Below are 20,789 nucleotides of genomic sequence, written 5' to 3' on the forward strand. Positions count from 1 at the left end.
TAACTGTAATTACATCAACATAATGCTAAAGGGCCTTTAACATAACATAACTTTCCAAAACAGCACTCACTCGCTCGCTCGCTGGCTGGCTGACTGACTGATTTCTGAGTGGGTGGGGTTATATCCTTCCTGTTTGGCCCTGTCCGGGGGTGTCCTCGGATGGGGCCACAGTGTCTCCTGACCCCTCCTGTCTCAGCCTCCAGTATTTATGCTGCAGTAGTTTATGTGTCGGGGGGCTAGGGTCAGTTTGTTATATCTGGAGTACTTCTCCTGTCCTATTCGGTGTCCTGTGTGAATCTAAGTGTGCGTTCTCTAATTCTCTCCTTCTCTCTTTCTTTCTCTCTCTCGGAGGACCTGAGCCCTAGGACCATGCCCCAGGACTACCTGACATGATGACTCCTTGCTGTCCCCAGTCCACCTGGCCGTGCTGCTGCTCCAGTTTCAACTGTTATGCCTTATTATTATTGGACCATGCTGGTCATTTATGAACATTTGAACATCTTGGCCATGTTTTGGCCTTTCTAGGGAGTTTTTCCTAGCCACCGTGCTTCTACACCTGCATTGCTTGCTGTTTGGGGTTTTAGGCTGGGTTTCTGTAGAGCACTTTGAGATATCAGCTGATGTACGAAGAGCTATATAAATACATTTGATTTGACTGACTGACTGACTGACTGACTGACTGTCTGTCTGTCTGTCTGTCTGTCTGTCTGTCTGTCTGTCTGTCTGTCTGTCTGTCTGTCTGTCTGTCTGTCTGTCTGTCTGTCTCTGTGTGTGTGTGTGTGTGTGTGTGTGTGTGTGTGTGTGTGTGTGTGTGTGTGTGTGTGTGTGTGTGTGTGTGTGTGTGTGTGTGTGTGCGTGTGTGCTCTATTCTCCTTCAGAGTTCCATCTGTACCGACAGGATCATTATCTCCACACACTGTTCAAACACCAGGTGGGGTGAGTGGGGGAAAACACACTCATATCCCTTGATACCATATGAAAACAAATTAGCTTCTGTATTAATAATCATATTCATTATGATCAGTGATGGTAAAGGACACACTCACACACAGGCAAACAGGCAGAGACTAAACTATAACACACAGTATTTCTCACATACAAACTATGTTGATAGGAACCCAGCAACATAATACTCACACACTCACAGCGACACACTTGATACGAACCCAACAACCACATGATAGAATCACACAGCCTTACCTGCTCCTCAGTCTTGAGGTCTCCAAACTCCAGCATGAAGGTATTCTCTGAGGGGAAGCTTTGAGGCTCCAGGAAGTGCAGCAGACTGAACAGCTCCTCTACTGTGTTCTGGAGGGGGGTCCCTGTCAGGAGAGCTTTGTGTTCCTGGAGAGAGAGGAGAGGGAAGAGAGAGATGTGAGTTAGAAACAATACAAAACACACAGCATAGGAACTCCAACCAACAAGCTGTGCTTCCACTGAACACAACTACAGAGAGAGGGGAGACCTCAATCAAACAATCTTAAGATCCAACCAGATTGGTGTACAGTGATGGTTACCATTAGGGCACGTTTCACTGCTTCTCTCCACACACCAACAAGGTACTGATTGGAGACACAGTAGGCCCAGGATCTCAAACATTCAAGCTGTAATGGCTGCATTTCTGCCCTTTGCTCAGTTCTGCCCAACATTATGCTCAGTGACTTGGACATACCAGATTCATGAGCTTGAAGCCCTCTAGCAGCTTGCAGTTCTTGTTCTTGAGACGATGGGCCTCGTCTATGATGACGCAGCGCCACTCGATGGCGTTGAGCTCTGGACAGCCGCCCAGGATCATCTCAAAGGTGGTGATGAGGGCGTGGAACTTGTAGGCTCCCCGCACCACACGACCCTGGAGGGAAACCAGGAAGAAACACACAGGGAGTCAATACAACTCTTCCATTCATTCAGCTTCTCTCATTCTCAATGGTTGAGTGTATAATGCCTTGTAAAGAAATATCAGTGATTTCAATCATTGGAGAAAGATGGTCCTACCATTCTCATATCTAGTGAGACATCCTGCGCAGTGTGTGATTCCCTGTGTGTTAAGGTGATTCCCTGTGTGTTCTGTGTGTTCAGGTGATTCCTTGTGTGTTAAGGGGTGAGCCGTGCTGTAAGAATAAGCTCTGTGGTGCCACAGTGACATCAGAGTCTTCCAGTGAGACAGCCTGGTGGCAGCTCCTCTTTCCTCTCCTCCCTCATCCGTTCTTCCCCTCCTCCCTTGTTATATTTGCATACTAAGATCTCCTAACCGCTGAATGTCATTCCACATTACTCTGCCAACACCTGCAGAAAAAACATTTTCCCAGGGAAAATTCAAAGCTCTAACTCCAACAATGCAGTAATCAATAACAATGTAATAGTAAAAATAACAAGGTAGAACAAAGACACACGAGATATGAAATAAGAAGAACAGGATAAAGTAAGTAAGCATAATATATTTGTATTTTTATTTTATTTTTTAAATATATATATTTGTTTACCTTTATTTTCCTAGGCAAGTCAGTTAGGCCTAGGAACAGTGGGTTAACTGCCTGTTCAGGGGCAGAACGACAGATTTGCACCTTGTCAGCTCGGGGATTTGAACTTGCAACCTTCCGGTTACTAGTCCAACACTCTAACCACTAGGCTACCCTGCCGCCCCATATACAGGGTCGGTTCCAGTAGCATATTTACAATGTGAAGGGATACTGGATCATTAGGGGTAGATAAGTATATGGGTAAGGTGACGAGGCATGCTGGAACATGACAGTCATGCTTCTCAATCTCAATATCTCTCTCTCATTATGTGGCCTGCAAGCTCTCCTTGGACAAATCTCATTGTCCGACTGAGTATCTCTGATATCATGTCACTATTCCTTGATACAAATACTGTCATTACTTGAATGGAACAGAGAGACACCTGAGATTCACTTCATCTTTCACAGTTAATGATGTGCATCACATTATCTCCTGTTCTTAGTCCCCATTATGAGATTCTGGCTGCCAGCGGGTTTCAAGGCCCCTTTGCTGTTGTTTTTGACAACCACCACCTCCCCTCATCAGAGAACAACTTTTTGAAACGTCAAGGATCCATCTGTTGTTGACATTGTTGTTCATCTGTGGGACTGTACATCTTGTGTTGTTTATTTATGTTGTTGTTTACCTGTGTGTCCCTGGAGTACATCTCGTACTGCTGCAGCATCTGCCTGCTGACCATGGAGCCGTGGTAGACGATGACGTTGAGGTGGGTCCACGTTCTGAACTCCCTCTCCCAGTTGGCGATGGTGGAGAGGGGGCGATGATGAGGAAGGGGCCCCTGATGCCCACACGCCAGATCTCCTCCAGAAACGTGATGGACTGGATAGTCTTCCCCAGACCCATCTCATCTGCCAGTATACAGTTCCGTCTGTGAGGAAGAGAGGGAGAGAGAGGGGTGGGGGGCAGGGAGGGAGTAAGAAAGGAGTGAGAGGAAGCGAGAGGGGGGTTGGAGGAAGAAAGAGAGAGAGAGAGAGACATTACAGTCACAAAAAAAGGTATAGAGTAGTTGTGGTCCTGTCTGATATTGATACTAAGTGATGAGACTGGGCTGAACAGAATCCTTCCTCTAGTATTCAGGCAGAACATTAATCTGTTTGTCCAGAGGGTGGGGGTGTTACAGTGAATCTTGACATTAATTGCAAAGAGCAGATTCTCCCTCTTGCTTCCTATACTTTTTTCCTTAATCTTAAAGGCTTGGTGCAGTCAAAAACAGGATTTTCCTGTGTTTTATAAATATTTCCACAATATAATGGAATAATACTCTGAAATTGTGAAAATTATGATAATGCTCTTTTAGTGTAAGAGCTGATTGAAAATACCAGCTGAAATTTCAGCCTGTTTTGGTGGGATGTTGTTTTGGCCTGCCTGGTGACATCACAGTAAATTAGTTGATAGACCAATAAAGAGAGTTCTGAATCTTTCTGCCAATAACAGTTAGTTTTCAGATTTCCCCACTTAGACCCATCCCAGACAGTCCTATCAAAATTCCTGCTTGAGAAATTGCTCTTTGCTAAGAAGCTATTTTTGTTTCTTTCTGACCGTTTTAATTGACAACAATCACAATCAAGGTACTTGATTGTTACCGATAAATCATTTGATAGAGATTTTTTTTTTTAAAGTGCTGCATTGGACCTTTAAGAACTTCACAGCACTCTGAAACACAGTCCCAGTAGCAACACTACAGCCTGGCTACAAACAGATGATTTGGGATGTGTTCCACACTCACTCGCTTTCTCCCTTGATCTGTCTCTCCATATCTCTGTCTCCCTTGATCTGTCTCTCCATATCAAATCAAATCAAATGTATTTATATAGCCCTTCGTACATCAGCTGATATCTCAAAGTGCTGTACAGAAACCCAGCCTAAAACCCCAAACAGCAAACAGCAAACAATGCAGGTGTAAAAGCATCTCTGTCTCCCTTGATCTGTCTCTCCATATCTCTGTCTCCCTTGATCTGTCTCTCCATATCTCTGTCTCCCTTGATCTGTCTCTCCATATCTCTGTCTCCCTTGATCTGTCTCTCCATATCTCTGTCTCCCTTGATCTGTCTCTCCATATCTCTGTCTCCCTTGATCTGTCTCTACATATCTCTGTCTCCCTTGATCTGTCTCTCCATATCTCTGTCTCCCTTGATCTGTCTCTCCATATCTCTGTCTCCCTTGATCTGTCTCTCCATATCTCTGTCTCCCTTTGTCACTCTCCATCTTTCTCTCTCTGTCTTCCTCCTCTTCCCTTTCCCCACCAGCAGCAAGAGAAGGGAAGAGGAGGAAAACAGAGAGAGAAAGATGGAGAGTGACACCCTTTCCCCACCAGCAGCAAGAGAAGGGAAGAGGAGGAAGACAGAGAGAGAAAGATGGAGAGTGACACCCTTTCCCCACCAGCAGCAAGGGAAGGGAAGAGGAGGAAGACAGAGAGAGAAAGATGGAGAGTGACACCCTTTCCCCACCAGCAGCAAGGGAAGGGAAGAGGAGGAAGACAGAGAGAGAAAGATGGAGAGTGACACCCTTTCCCAACCAGCAGCAATAGAAAAGAAGAGGAGGAAGACAGAGAGAGAAAGATGGAGAGTGACACCCTTTCCCCACCAGCTACAAGGGAAGGGAAGAGGAGGAAGACAGAGAGAGAAAGACGGAGAGTGACACCCTTTCCCCACCAGCAGCAAGGGAAGGGAAGAGGAGGAAGACAGAGAGAGAAAGATGGAGAGTGACACCCTTTCCCCACCAGCAGCAAGGGAAGGGAAGAGGAGGAAGACAGAGAGAGAAAGATGGAGAGTGACACCCTTTCCCCACCAGCAGCAAGAGAAGGGAAGAGGAGGAAGACAGAGAGAGAAAGATGGAGAGTGACACCCTTTCCCCACCAGCAGCAAAAGGTACAGGCTAATAATGTTAACTCAGCCAAATCACTGCATGCTCTAAACACAACACAGGAAAACCATTTAGAATGTAACATCCACACTACCTCTGTGCAGTGACAAAGTCTACAAACCAAACAAGCTAAACTGAAAGATAAGTGAATGAAAAAGTCCTCATGAAAACCATTTTTAATATTAAGACACAAATCAAAACAGACAACCAAGAAAACCTTCAGTCAATGAAAGTATCCTCTTTTCAAAGATACTGTAAAATGCAAGACAGACAACCTTTCGATCTTTTCATATAGCCTATGTGGCGTAGTGCAGTGTTTTCCTGTACTGTTTTGCATGTTTATGCTGTTGTGTTCTTTCCTTTAAGGAAATATTATTAACCACTAGGGTGGGCAGTATTTTCATACCTTCATACCGTTCCTGTACCATACCAGGGTATATGGTATTACTGGCAGTGCACAAAAAGGGGTGCAATTTATTTCCAAACGTAAAATATATATATATACACATACATACACACATGGTGCCACGTTGATGGTGCCACGCTGAAAGTCACTGAGCTCTTCAGTACGGGCTATTCTACTGCCAATGTATACTCAATTTTATAAACCTGTCAGTAAGGGGTGTGGCTGAAATAGCCGAATCCACTCATTTGAAGGGGTGTCCACATAATTTTGGTCATGTAGTGTGCGTGTGTGTATATATATATATATATATATATATATTTTATTTTTTATTTTTATTATTACGCACAAAGAAAATTCAAGCAGAAGGGATCTTAACCAAGAAGCGTGATCTTGCAAGCAAGCCACATTGCGAGCAAGTTAGCAAACCAAATGCAAAGCTGGCGCCCTGAGCAGGAGATCATTTATTTGGCACATCTTAGATAGTTAACTGATAGTTATAAGCAGTGGTGTAGCACGCACCCCTCTGAGCTTTAGGGCGCCCCAAACCCCCCCAAAAAAAATCTAAAATCATACCGTTGGTATTTCAAAGTACCCCAGTATATGGTATGTACGACATACCGTCCAAACCTATTAACCACATTCTTCACAGGTTTTGCATACTAAACCAAGCTAGACGTCAGCAGGCTCTGAGCAAGTGTCTCCCTGTCTCGGTACAGACATGCTGTCAGCTCACTGCTTCACTGGCTTCTCTTCTGCACTACTTAGCAATCTGACAGTCCAGCCCTTGTCTCTCTGGCTGGATGCAGTATGCTACAACCACAGAGCTGAAACCTAGGATCTGAAGTCTGGAAGAACCCTGTGTTTCTGATTGTCAGAATCTGTTCAGGGCAGTAGAACACTGTGCGTTGCTGTTTGTTTGCACAAGCATACAGGTGTGTGTGTGTGTGTGTGTGTGTGTGTGTGTGTGTGTGTGTGTGTGTGCGTGTGTGTGTGTGTGTGTAGCCTTAGGGGGGCCCTACTGACCTGTTGTACCAGTTGAAGAGGAGCCAGTTGACTCCCTCCAGCTGGTAGTCCCTGAGGACGTTACTGTTTCTGTACTCCCTCGACTGATCCCTCTTCTTCCACAGGCTGGCTGGGGGACGCTCCTGTGGGGTAGAGAATGTTAGAGGATGAGAAGATGAGAAGAGAGATGAGAAAAGAAGAGAGAGGAAGAGAAGAGAAAGGAGGTTGAATAAAGGGGGCTTACCATCCTGCGGGAGTCTGGCCTTGCTGCCTGCAGCAGCTCAAACTCCTCTATTTTACTCTGGTCCACATCCCCCTTCAGTTCCCATGTACTGTCTTCATAGGGCAGAGAGCACCACTTCACCAGGTAGTACACTACCTGCTGGGGGAAGAGGGACGGAGAGAGGGGGAGGAGGGAGGGGGAAAGAGAGAGAGATGTTGTGAGTTAACACAAAAAAACATAGAAACTTCACCTTTTAGTAGCTATTAGTGTTGTCACTAGCGCCCTGTTCGCCCAGTCCCCCGTTTTCTAAACCTCCTGCGCATGAGCTACGCAAAAACCTGCCACTGAAATTCACACTTTTACTCAATACGACACATAATGAATTTAACTTCACACTGTTCAGTGTTTAATAGAATACTGCATAGAATGGCTGATTTGCTCATATTTGCAAAGGCCTCGCTGTGATTTGGCTGGAGGAATGGGGGAAGGAACACATATGCATAATGATCTGCATGTCATTGTGTCAGTAAGGAGAAAACACTGCATGAAACCTTCTTTACTCTTCAGTTAAAATAGACACACACTCTCCATCCCTTCCTCACACTCAATCTCCCTCCCTCTAGTAAAAACACACACACACATAGACACACACACAGACACACGCGCACACACACACACACACACACTACTCACTCTCTCCCACAAACACACACTGCTCTCAACTTTTAAAACGCTGGACACCAAACAGAATTTAAGGAGCACCAGATAGAAATGGATTTCTGAACCGTTCAGGCTAGGGACAAGTACGGCTGTGGCAGTCACGAAATTTCGTCAGCCGGTGATTGTCAAGCAAATAACTGCCAGTCTCACGGTAATTGACCGTTAATTAACATAAACACATGTAGCATCTCCTGGCTTCCACACATAGCCTACAAGCCACTGATGCTGACCTTTGGAACATATACATTTTAAAAAGTCTAATAAATCCATGTAATATAGCCTACACCTTCACAATAAATCTATTATTTATTTTAGACAGGTCTAAAGAAGCACGATATGAAGAAAAAGTAGTCTATTTCAGAAGAAGAGAATAGCATACTCTGAGTTGTCCTTATGTTAGGTCCTGATCTGGCTATGCCATGTGGCTGTGGGCTACACTAGTTCATTTAGCAGACAAGATTTGCTTAGAATTCTGTATGAAGAATACAATTGAACATAGCTGAATAAAATAGGAAGGATATTTTCTCTATTCTGTGGTGAGCGGTTACAAAGAAAAGGGTACTCCTATATGCTTCATTTAGAGTTATTAATGTAACTTTAGTTGTGATACAAATGTTGGGCTATATGTTTAGATTTTTAACACATTGTAAGGCTGCATGATGCGACTCTAATGATGATTTGAAAAAGTCACATGAAAGGCATGATCTCTGCTTTGTTTTTTTGCGCAGGCTGAACACACTTCATCAGTATTTCACTCAAGTAGTTAATAATGCCTCAAATTTCCCGGCTGCATCCCCTTTGTGTGGCCGTAATGCCCCCTAAAAAAATCCATGCCTTTTGCATGGATTAATTATAAATCCCTTCTCCCGGCTGTGTGCTGAAGCACCTCTCACTCACATGGCTCTCCGTCACATGAACGGGTCTTTCTCACAGGCTTCAAGTGAAGACAGACACATCGGGGATGCAACTGCGTGCATCCTTATCCAATACCAAGACGCATATAGAAGATATTGGAAGAACTGTCCACATTTACTTTCGTTGGAGCAGCACGCAGAGCGAGCAGCAAAGTTTGTACATTATATAATTTCATCACCTGTTATAACCAAGAGCACAGGCCAGTTTGATCTGACTTTGCAAGTTCACTGTCATGCAGCCTCTGAGTGTCAGAGAGGGAAAATAGAGCAGCGCTTCACGACAGGCATGCTTACAACTTTACAGCAAAGAAAATGGCTTGTCAAATCAAATTTTATTTAACATCCCTAGGGATGTTACGGTGACCATATTACCGCCACACCTGCAGTCACGAGTCACGAAGAGAGTCAAATTCCACATGACCGTTTAGTCATGGTAATTATGCTTCTCCAAGCTCTGATACTGCTGATGGTCATTAGTAGCCTACCAAACTTGCTAACTGCCTGGTACTCCGGACTCTATTGTCCCTCTAATCACTCTGACATCGATACAAATGTGGTTGAAAATCTAATCAAACACTTCATGAGAGGAGCTCATGTTGCACAGCATTTCAATAAGCTATGTAATTGCGTGAGAACAGAGTGATGGCCTCTATTAAAAAGAGGAAGATCCCATCTGCTTTCTATAGACTAGGCCTACTATATTTATTTCTCAACTTTCCTAATATTAAGTACGTTGCTTCTCTTTACAACAGTAGTATGGCCTACCTGGCTGGCATGGCAATGAACCACGGGAAAAGCGCCCTCCATTCTCTATTTAAGTGCATAGCTGCCCCTGTTTTGATACAGGTGCATGATAATGGTCCATTCTAAATCAAGACAAATTTCACACATATATTATTTAGTATATGTAAAGACTAGATTAAATCAAGAATAGTCTGCTGGGAGACAATATTAGCCTATCACTTGTGAATGATATCACTTGTGAATGATACCCAGCTTCAGGCAAACAGCGCATTGTTTTTTTGCGACTTTTTCAAATCATATTCGCACACCTCATATAGCCTAGCCCATAGACCTATATGTTTTGATAACATTTGTATCATAATTAAAGTGGCCAAATAAATTCTTAAAACTAAGCACATTCATCCACTTCTAAATGACATACATATGCAGCGTGTGAGATCAAGTTTGGGGAGGATCATTTTCACCATACAAATGCACCTTTATAATAAAAGCAATACATGCATAATTACATTTGGATTACTTTTGAGAATGGTGTTTCCCTGCTAATGGAACATTCACACTTATAGCCTAGTGTGCGTATTGCTCCGCTTATAATGTGAAGAAATAGCCTAATAGTTTATCAACATTTTAAGCTAAACATTCTCATCTGTTGCGTCAGGCTTATTGCTTAAAACATATTTTTGTGGTGTTACCGTGGTACCGGTACACCAAGCAACACTAGTAGCTACACAGCTAAAGTAGCTGAGACAACAACCATAATACACATGTATGGAATGACCCCATGCTTTACAATAGTATCTTCTACAAATGAGAAGATGAGACACACTCAAGGACATACACACATACACACACACACACACACACACACAATGTACAGACATACACACTCTGTCTCGCTCTCTGTCCAACAAAAGGCAGTCTAATCATTTGTTGTGAATGAAAGAGCCCACCCCACTCCTACCTCTCCTGTGTCCTTGTCTTCACAATAGGACACCTCCAGTACTCTGTCTACCTCCACATAGTCAGGGTTAAAGGAATCCTCCTCCATCTAAAACACACAGGAAGACATAGTCAGGGTTAAAGGGACCCTCCTCCATCTAAAACACACAGGAAGACATAGTCAGGGTTAAAGGAATCCTCCTCCATCTAAAACACACAGGAAGACATAGTCAGGGTTAAAGGGATCCTCCTCCATCTAAAACACACAGGAAGACATAATCAGGGTTAAAGGGACCCTCCTCCATCTAAAACACACAGGAAGACATAGTCAGGGTTAAAGGGACCCTCCTCCATCTAAAACACACAGGAAGACATAGTCAGGGTTAAAGGGATCCTTCTCCATCTAAAATACACAGGAAGACATAGTCAGGGTTAAAGGGACCCTCCTCCATCTAAAACACACAGGAAGACATAGTCAGGGTTAAAGGGATCCTCCTCCATCTAAAACACACAGGAAGACAGAGTCAGGGTTAAAGGGATCCTCCTCCATCTAAAACACACAGGAAGACAGAGTCAGTGTTAAAGGGACCCTCCTCCATCTAAAACACACAGGAAGACATAGTCAGGGTGAAAGGGATCCTCCTCCATCTAAAACACACAGGAAGACATAGTCAGGGTTAAAGGGACCCTCCTCCATCTAAAACACACAGGAAGACAGAGTCAGGGTTAAAGGGATCCTCCTCCATCTAAAACACACAGGAAGACATAGTCAGGGCTAAAGGGATCCTCCTCCATCTAAAACACACAGGAAGACATAGTCAGGGTTAAAGGGATCCTCCTCCATCTAAAACACACAGGAAGACATAGTCAGGGCTAAAGGGATCCTCCTCCATCTAAAACACACAGGAAGACATAGTCAGGGTTAAAGGGATCCTCCTCCATCTAAAACACACAGAAAGACATAGTCAGGGTTAAAGGGATCCTCCTCCATCTAAAACACACAGGAAGACATAGTCAGGGCTAAAGGGATCCTCCTCCATCTAAAACACACAGGAAGACATAGTCAGGGTTAAAGGGATCCTCCTCCATCTAAAACACACAGAAAGACATAGTCAGGGTTAAAGGGACCCTCCTCCATCTAAAACACACAGGAAGACATAGTCAGGGTTAAAGGGACCCTCCTCCATCTAAAACACACAGGAAGACATAGTCAGGGCTAAAGGGATCCTCCTCCATCTAAAACACACAGGAAGACATAGTCAGGGTTAAAGGGATCCTCCTCCATCTAAAACACACAGGAAGACAGAGTCAGGGTTAAAGGGATCCTCCTCCATCTAAAACACACAGGAAGACATAGTCAGGGTTAAAGGGACCCTCCTCCATCTAAAACACACAGGAAGACAGAGTCAGTGTTAAAGGGACCCTCCTCCATCTAAAACACACAGGAAGACATAGTCAGGGTTAAAGGGACCCTCCTCCATCTAAAACACACAGGAAGACATAGTCAGGGTTAAAGGGACCCTCCTCCATCTAAAACACACAGGAAGACATAGTCAGGGCTAAAGGGATCCTTCTCCATCTAAAACACACAGGAAGACAGAGTCAGGGCTAAAGGGATCCTCCTCCATCTAAAACACACAGGAAGACATAGTCAGGGTTAAAGGGACCCTCCTCCATCTAAAACACACAGGAAGACATAGTCAGGGTTAAAGGGATCCTCCTCCATCTAAAACACACAGGAAGACATAGTCAGGGTTAAAGGGATCCTCCTCCATCTAAAACACACAGGAAGACATAGTCAGGGTTAAAGGGATCCTCCTCCATCTAAAACACACAGGAAGACAGAGTCAGTGTTAAAGGGACCCTCCTCCATCTAAAACACACAGGAAGACATAGTCAGGGTTAAAGGGATCCTCCTCCATCTAAAACACACAGGAAGACAGAGTCAGTGTTAAAGGGACCCTCCTCCATCTAAAACACACAGGAAGACATAGTCAGGGTTAAAGGGATCCTCCACCATCTAAAACACACAGGAAGACATAGTCAGGGTTAAAGGGACCCTCCTCCATCTAAAACACACAGGAAGACATAGTCAGGGTTAAAGGGATCCTCCTCCATCTAAAACACACAGGAAGACATAGTCAGGGTTAAAGGGATCCTCCTCCATCTAAAACACACAGGAAGACAGAGTCAGTGTTAAAGGGACCCTCCTCCATCTAAAACACACAGGAAGACATAGTCAGGGTTAAAGGGACCCTCCTCCATCTAAAACACACAGGAAGACATAGTCAGGGTTAAAGGGATCCTCCTCCATCTAAAACACACAGGAAGACAGAGTCAGGGTTAAAGGGACCCTCCTCCATCTAAAACACACAGGAAGACAGAGTCAGTGTTAAAGGGACCCTCCTCCATCTAAAACACACAGGAAGACATAGTCAGGGTTAAAGGGATCCTCCACCATCTAAAACACACAGGAAGACATAGTCAGGGTGAAAGGGATCCTCCTCCATCTAAAACACACAGGAAGACATAGTCAGGGTTAAAGGGACCCTCCTCCATCTAAAACACACAGGAAGACATAGTCAGGGTGAAAGGGATCCTCCTCCATCTAAAACACACAGGAAGACATAGTCAGGGTTAAAGGGATCCTCCACCATCTAAAACACACAGGAAGACAGTAAACTGCCATCATGCCATCTGGAGTCTAGGGGGAAAAACACACTGTATAGGTGGGTGGGATGAACATAAAGCACACTACAAAGATGCATGCAAACATGCCTGCGCAAAACAGGCAAACACACACACACACAAACACTGGTGTGAAAGGGTCTTACATCTGCAAAGAAGTGGGCTCTCTGTGCCTGTTTAATCTTGAATCGTTTGATCTTCTGCTGAATCCTCTTGTCTTTCTCCAGCTGCTGCTCTACGGCCCACTCACAGTGGAGGTAGGAGCTGAGAGAGACCGAGGGACAACACACAGAGTCAGGAACACACGAGAACACACACTTTTATGACGTCGTACATCTTTCAAATGGATATATGTTTACTTTATGTTTAAATTTTCCATTTGTGTGCTATTTTGTACATTTTACATTTGTATAGGATTTACAATCTACTACACACCAAATTAGTCTTCATTTCAGACTGGCCTGGATTTTGTTCTACTGAAACTACAATGAGGTCACATGTGAGTTCAGTCAAAGGCATCTCAAAGTGGTAGTGCAAGAACTAGTAATGACAAGCTGTGTCTTACATCGCTCTGTTTAACATACTGTATTTGGCTTTTTCGGTTGAATACAAACATTAAAAAATGTGCATGCAATTATCTTAGCCGGAATGAAAAAGAATGCCTTACTAGTTTTTGTATTTTACAAAGAACTCCTCCACTTCTACGATAACTCCTGGAGCGACCTAGAAGAGGAACCAATATTATAGAACAGAATACAGACTAAAAGCTCTTCATACACGGAGTGTACAAAACATTAAGAACACCTTCTATTTTCATGACATAGACTGACCAGGTGAATCCAGGTGAAAGGTATGATCTCTTATTGTTGTCACTTGTTAAATCCACTCCAATCAGTGTAGATGAAGGGGAGGAGACAGGTTAATTAAGTAAGGATTTTTAAGCCTTGAGACATAGATTGTCTACGTGTGCCATTCAGAGAGTGAATGGGCAGACTAAATATTTAATTTCCTTTGAACGGGGTGTCCATGCTTCAACGAATTGATGCTGTTCTGGGGGCAAAAGGGGGATGCAATATTAGGAAGGTGTTCTTAATGTTTTGTACACTCAGTGTATGGTAGGAAAAGACAGAGGGTTGAATTCAATCAAACCCACATTGCAGATGGTAAGCAGATGTACGACTAACTAAACTAAAATACTATAGTACTACAAAGAGTGGTATGAGTGAGTGTGGCATTAAAGATAATGATTGTAATCCTACCTCGTTCTTGACAATTCGAGATGACATGATCTTGTCAACAACCGCAGCATCCTCCTCGCTGGGGTTTTCCTGCAGCATTGACAAGATGGAAACAAACCACTTTAACAGCTCCATGTACAACGTTCATACTCCACACACCAGGTTCATGTATGTTCAATGTATATCAGAATGAAGTATGGCCTTGAGATGCATTGTACTCTTATAACACACATATTAGACTAGATAGGGCAATGAATAATGTAATCTTGATATGTTTTGATACTGTAGAACCTATCAGTCTTATAGTGTTTCCCAACTCCAGTCCTCCAGTACCCCCAACAGTACACATTGTTGTTGTGGCCCCAGACAAACTCACTCGTTGAGGGATTGACGATTAGCTGACAAATTGAAATAGATGTTTTTGTCCGGGGCTACAGCAAAAATGTGTACTTTTGGGGGTACTGGAGGACTGGAGTTGGAAACAACTGGTCTAGAACAACTGAATGTTATTGAGAGTTATTGATTGCTGCCTGGGCCAGGCCAGTGTCTCCTCACCACAAACAGCTGCTGTGCTGGCTCTTTGCGTGCTGCAGCAGTGCTGGTCTTCTTGGTTTTAACCATGACCTTCACCTCCTCATCAGACACCCTGGCCTCTCCCTCCTCTGCATACTTCTTCCTCTTCACCTGGCGGTTCGACCGACGCGTCTACGGGGGGGTAAGGGAAAGACGTTTAGTATTACGGAGGTTCTGTATTGTACAAATCAGCACAGCCAAAATATCAGTATAACTCTTTTCCTATGTTTTGCTGGGTTAATATGTAGGCAGCCATCGAAGGCAGTCCTGTCTATTCTCAATAGTGTGTGTGCATGTGTCTGTGTGTTGTATGCACTCCGCAGCAATATGTGTGCTTATTAGTAGGTGCTTATTATTAGGAAAACACATCAGAGAGACCCTGCTAATGACAGCCGCAGTTTAATGAGGTACTAAATACCATTCAGTTGAAACTAATAACGTGTCTGTGGATGAGAATAACCCAGGCTGACCATAAAAGACTCAGGCCTGCCAGGCTGAGTGGTCCCTCCTTCCCTGACTGTCAGGCTGCCTCCCAGGCTGAGTGGTCCCTCCTTCCCTGCCTGTCAGGTTACCTCCGAGGTTGAGGGGTCCCCTGTGGTGATGATGCTGTAGCTGTTCTCAGAGCTGCCTGTCTACTAACTCCACCACTTATAGTGCAACAGACAGGACTGGAGGATCATTCTAAATGACATCTTCAAACAGCTCTAATTAAGACTGGGTGGGGGGGATAATGAGGATAATTATACATACACATGGGCGGGGGAGGGGTAATCCCCAGTCGATCCATACTATGACACAGCCAGGGGGAGAGGGGAGTTAGGGGAGAGAGTAGTCTTTCATCCCCACTCACTGAATACTCCGTCAACTGGAACAGAGCAGATCGTCCCCCTCACTCAACACCAGTGTCTATGGATAAGGACTGTCCTCAAGGTATAGAATAGGCCTACCCCTACAGAATCCTCAGCTCTACCAACAACAACAGTAAATTACACTGGAGCTATTCATTCTTGAGTTGGTTAGGCCCTGAACTAACTCTGAACCACCCCGGTGTACTTTGACTCCATACCACAGCTGTGACTCCTGTATTCCACTCAGCATCAGCATGGCCAACAAGAGAGCCCTAGGACAGGGACTCTCCATTGCTTTAACTATCACAACAACACTGTCATAAGAACTGGTCTATATGACATGAATCTTTAAACACAAAGGCCTGCGTTCTGCAGACTGAGGAAATGGCCTTTCCATGCCTTTTAATAATAATACTACAATAGATAAATAAATATATTTGCCTACCCCTGCCTTAAACATCACAAAAACACCATCATAAGAGTTCTGCAGCCATAAAGAGCCTGCATACTGTAGCCTTGGAGACATGGGGAGGGACTCCATGCCTTAAACATCACAAAAACACCGTCATAAGAGTTCTGCAGCCATAAAGAGCCTGCATACTGTAGCCTTAGAGACATGGGGAGGGACTCCATGCCTATAATAATCACAATAACACGGTCATAAGAGTTCTGCAGCCATAAAGAGCCTGCATACTGTAGCCTTGGAGACATGGGGAGGGACTCAATGCCTATAATAATCACAATAACACCGTCATAAGAGTTCTGCAGCCATAAAGAGCCTGCATACTGTAGCCTTGGAGACATGGGGAGGGACTCCATGCCTATAATAATCACAATAACACCGTCATAAGAGTTCTGCAGCCATAAAGAGCCTGCATACTGTAGCCTTGGAGACATGGGGAGGGACTCCATGCCTATAATAATCACAATAACACAGTCATAAGAGTTCTGCAGCCATAAAGAGCCTGCATACTGTAGCCTTAGAGACATGGGGAGGGACTCCATGCCTTTAATAATCACAATAACACCGTCATAAGAGTTCTGCAGCCATAAAGAGCCTGCATACTGTAGCCTTGGAGACATGGGGAGGGACTCCATGCCTATAATAATCACAATAACACAGTCATAAGAGTTCTGCAGCCATAAAGAGCCTGCATACTGTAGCCTTGGAGACATGGGGAGGGACTCCATGCCTTTAATAATCACAATAACACCGTCATAAGAGTTCTGCAGCCATAAAGAGCCTGCATACTGTAGCCTTGGAGACATGGGGAGGGACTCCATGCCTATAATAATCACAATAACACTGTCATAAGAGTTCTGCAGCCATAAAGAGCCTGCATACTGTAGCCTTGGAGACATGGGGAGGGACTCCATGCCTATAATAATCACAATAACACCGTCATAAGAGTTCTGCAGCCATAAAGAGCCTGCATACTGTAGCCTTGGAGACATGGGGAGGGACTCCATGCCTATAATAATCACAATAACACAGTCATAAGAGTTCTGCAGCCATAAAGAGCCTGCATACTGTAGCCTTAGAGACATGGGGAGGGACTCCATGCCTTTAATAATCACAATAACACCGTCATAAGAGTTCTGCAGCCATAAAGAGCCTGCATACTGTAGCCTTGGAGACATGGGGAGGGACTCCATGCCTATAATAATCACAATAACACCGTCATAAGAGTTCTGCAGCCATAAAGAGCCTGCATACTGTAGCCTTGGAGACACGGGGAGGGACTCCATGCCTATAATAATCACAATAACACCGTCATAAGAGTTCTGCAGCCATAAAGAGCCTGCATACTGTAGCCTTGGAGACACGGGGAGGGACTCCATGCCTTTAATAATCACAAAAACACAGTCATAAGAGTTCTGCAGCCATAAAGAGCCTGCATACTGTAGCCTTGGAGACACGGGGAGGGAATCCATGCCTTAAACATCATAAAAACACCGCCATAAGAGTTCTGCAGCCATAAAGAGCCTGCATACTGTAGCCTTGGAGACATGGGGAGGGCCTCCATGCCTTTAATAATCACAATAACAGCGTCATAAGAGTTCTGCAGCCATAAAGAGCCTGCATACTGTAGCCTTGGAGACATGGGGAGGGCCTCCATGCCTTTAATAATCACAATAACACCGTCATAAGAGTTCTGCAGCCATAAAGAGCCTGCATACTGTAGCCTTGGAGACACGGGGAGGGACTCCATGCCTATAATAATCACAATAACACCGTCATAAGAGTTCTGCAGCCATAAAGAGCCTGCATACTGTAGCCTTGGAGACACGGGGAGGGACTCCATGCCTATAATAATCACAATAACACCGTCATAAGAGTTCTGCAGCCATAAAGAGCCTGCATACTGTAGCCTTGGAGACACGGGGAGGGACTCCATGCCTTTAATAATCACAATAACACCGTCATAAGAGTTCTGCAGCCATAAAGAGCCTGCATACTGTAGCCTTGGAGACATGGGGAGGGACTCCATGCCTTTAATAATCACAATAACACCGTCATAAGAGTTCTGCAGCCATAAAGAGCCTGCATACTGTAGCCTTGGAGACACGGGGAGGGACTCCATGCCTATAATAATCACAATAACACCGTCATAAGAGTTCTGCAGCCATAAAGAGCCTGCATACTGTAGCCTTGGAGACACGGGGAGGGACTCCATGCCTTTAATAATCACAAAAACACAGTCATAAGAGTTCTGCAGCCATAAAGAGCCTGCATACTGTAGCCTTGGAGACACGGGGAGGGAATCCATGCCTTAAACATCATAAAAACACCGCCATAAGAGTTCTGCAGCCATAAAGAGCCTGCATACTGTAGCCTTAGAGACATGGGGAGGGACTCCATGCCTATAATAATCACAATAACACGGTCATAAGAGTTCTGCAGCCATAAAGAGCCTGCATACTGTAGCCTTGGAGACATGGGGAGGGACTCAATGCCTATAATAATCACAATAACACCGTCATAAGAGTTCTGCAGCCATAAAGAGCCTGCATACTGTAGCCTTGGAGACATGGGGAGGGACTCCATGCCTATAATAATCACAATAACACCGTCATAAGAGTTCTGCAGCCATAAAGAGCCTGCATACTGTAGCCTTGGAGACATGGGGAGGGACTCCATGCCTATAATAATCACAATAACACAGTCATAAGAGTTCTGCAGCCATAAAGAGCCTGCATACTGTAGCCTTAGAGACATGGGGAGGGACTCCATGCCTTTAATAATCACAATAACACCGTCATAAGAGTTCTGCAGCCATAAAGAGCCTGCATACTGTAGCCTTGGAGACATGGGGAGGGACTCCATGCCTATAATAATCACAATAACACAGTCATAAGAGTTCTGCAGCCATAAAGAGCCTGCATACTGTAGCCTTGGAGACATGGGGAGGGACTCCATGCCTTTAATAATCACAATAACACCGTCATAAGAGTTCTGCAGCCATAAAGAGCCTGCATACTGTAGCCTTGGAGACATGGGGAGGGACTCCATGCCTATAATAATCACAATAACACTGTCATAAGAGTTCTGCAGCCATAAAGAGCCTGCATACTGTAGCCTTGGAGACACGGGGAGGGACTCCATGCCTTTAATAATCACAATAACACCGTCATAAGAGTTCTGCAGCCATAAAGAGCCTGCATACTGTAGCCTTGGAGACATGGGGAGGGACTCCATGCCTTTAATAATCACAAAAACACAGTCATAAGAGTTCTGCAGCCATAAAGAGCCTGCATACTGTAGCCTTGGAGACACGGGGAGGGAATCCATGCCTTAAACATCACAAAAACACCGTCATAAGAGTTCTGCAGCCATAAAGAGCCTGCATACTGTAGCCTTGGAGACATGGGGAGGGCCTCCATGCCTTTAATAATCACAATAACACCGTCATAAGAGTTCTGCAGCCATAAAGAGCCTGCATACTGTAGCCTTGGAGACATGGGGAGGACCTCCATGCTTTTAATAATCACAATAACACCGTCATAAGAGTTCTGCAGCCATAAAGAGCCTGCATACTGTAGCCTTGGAGACACGGGGAGGGACTCCATGCCTATAATAATCACAATAACACCGTCATAAGAGTTCTGCAGCCATAAAGAGCCTGCATACTGTAGCCTTGGAGACACGGGGAGGGACTCCATGCCTTAAACATCACAATAACACTGTCATAAGAGTTCTGCAGCCATAAAGAGCCTGCATACTGTAGCCTTGGAGACATAGGGAGGGACTCCATGCCTATAATAATCACAATAACACCGTCATAAGAGTTCTGCAGCCATAAAGAGCCTGCACACTGTAGCCTTGGAGACACGGGGAGGGACTCCATGCCTTAAACATCACAATAACACTGTCATAAGAGTTCTGCAGCCATAAAGAGCCTGCATACTGTAGCCTTGGAGACACGGGGAGGGACTCCATGCCTATAATAATCACAATAACACCGTCATAAGAGTTCTGCAGCCATAAAGAGCCTGCATACTGTAGCCTTGGAGACATGGGGAGGGACTCCATGTCTATAATAATCACAATAACACCGCCATAAGGGTTCTGCAGCCATAAAGAGCCTGCATACTGTAGCCTTGGAGACACGGGGAGGGACTCCATGCCTTAAACATCACAAAAATACTATCATAAGAGTTCTGCAGCCATAAAGAGCCTGCATACTGTAGCCTTGGAGACATGGGGAGGGACTCCATGCCTTTAATAATCACAAAAACACAGTCATAAGAGTTCTGCAGCCATAAAGAGCCTGCATACTGTAGCCTTGGAGACATGGGGAGGGACTCCATGTCTATAATAATCACAATAACACCGCCATAAGGGTTCTGCAGCCATAAAGAGCCTGCATACTGTAGCCTTGGAGACACGGGGAGGGACTCCATGCCTTAAACATCACAAAAATACTATCATAAGAGTTCTGCAGCCATAAAGAGCCTGCATACTGTAGCCTTGGAGACATGGGGAGGGACTCAATGCCTGTAATAATCACAATAACACCGTCATAAGAGTTCTGCAGCCATAAAGAGCCTGCATACTGTAGCCTTGGAGACACGGGGAGGGACTCCATGCCTATAATAATCACAATAACACTG

General features: G+C 44.6%; 1 protein-coding gene across 1 annotated transcript in view; it reads right to left on the reverse strand.

The window, feature by feature from the left end:
• Nucleotides 1–20,789, reverse strand: part of LOC118379852 (chromodomain-helicase-DNA-binding protein 9-like) — a 175,882-nt gene that overhangs the window by 43,919 nt on the left and 111,174 nt on the right. Inside the window, 11 exon segments of the mRNA XM_052515481.1 lie at nt 1,201–1,344; nt 1,673–1,849; nt 3,143–3,276; nt 3,279–3,385; nt 6,809–6,930; nt 7,032–7,169; nt 10,350–10,436; nt 13,162–13,279; nt 13,683–13,738; nt 14,275–14,343; nt 14,809–14,958. Coding sequence (XP_052371441.1) covers nt 1,201–1,344; nt 1,673–1,849; nt 3,143–3,276; nt 3,279–3,385; nt 6,809–6,930; nt 7,032–7,169; nt 10,350–10,436; nt 13,162–13,279; nt 13,683–13,738; nt 14,275–14,343; nt 14,809–14,958 — 1,302 coding nt within the window.

Source organism: Oncorhynchus keta, unplaced genomic scaffold (assembly GCF_023373465.1).
Source record: "Oncorhynchus keta strain PuntledgeMale-10-30-2019 unplaced genomic scaffold, Oket_V2 Un_scaffold_275_pilon_pilon, whole genome shotgun sequence".
NCBI classification, from domain to species: domain Eukaryota; kingdom Metazoa; phylum Chordata; class Actinopteri; order Salmoniformes; family Salmonidae; genus Oncorhynchus; species Oncorhynchus keta.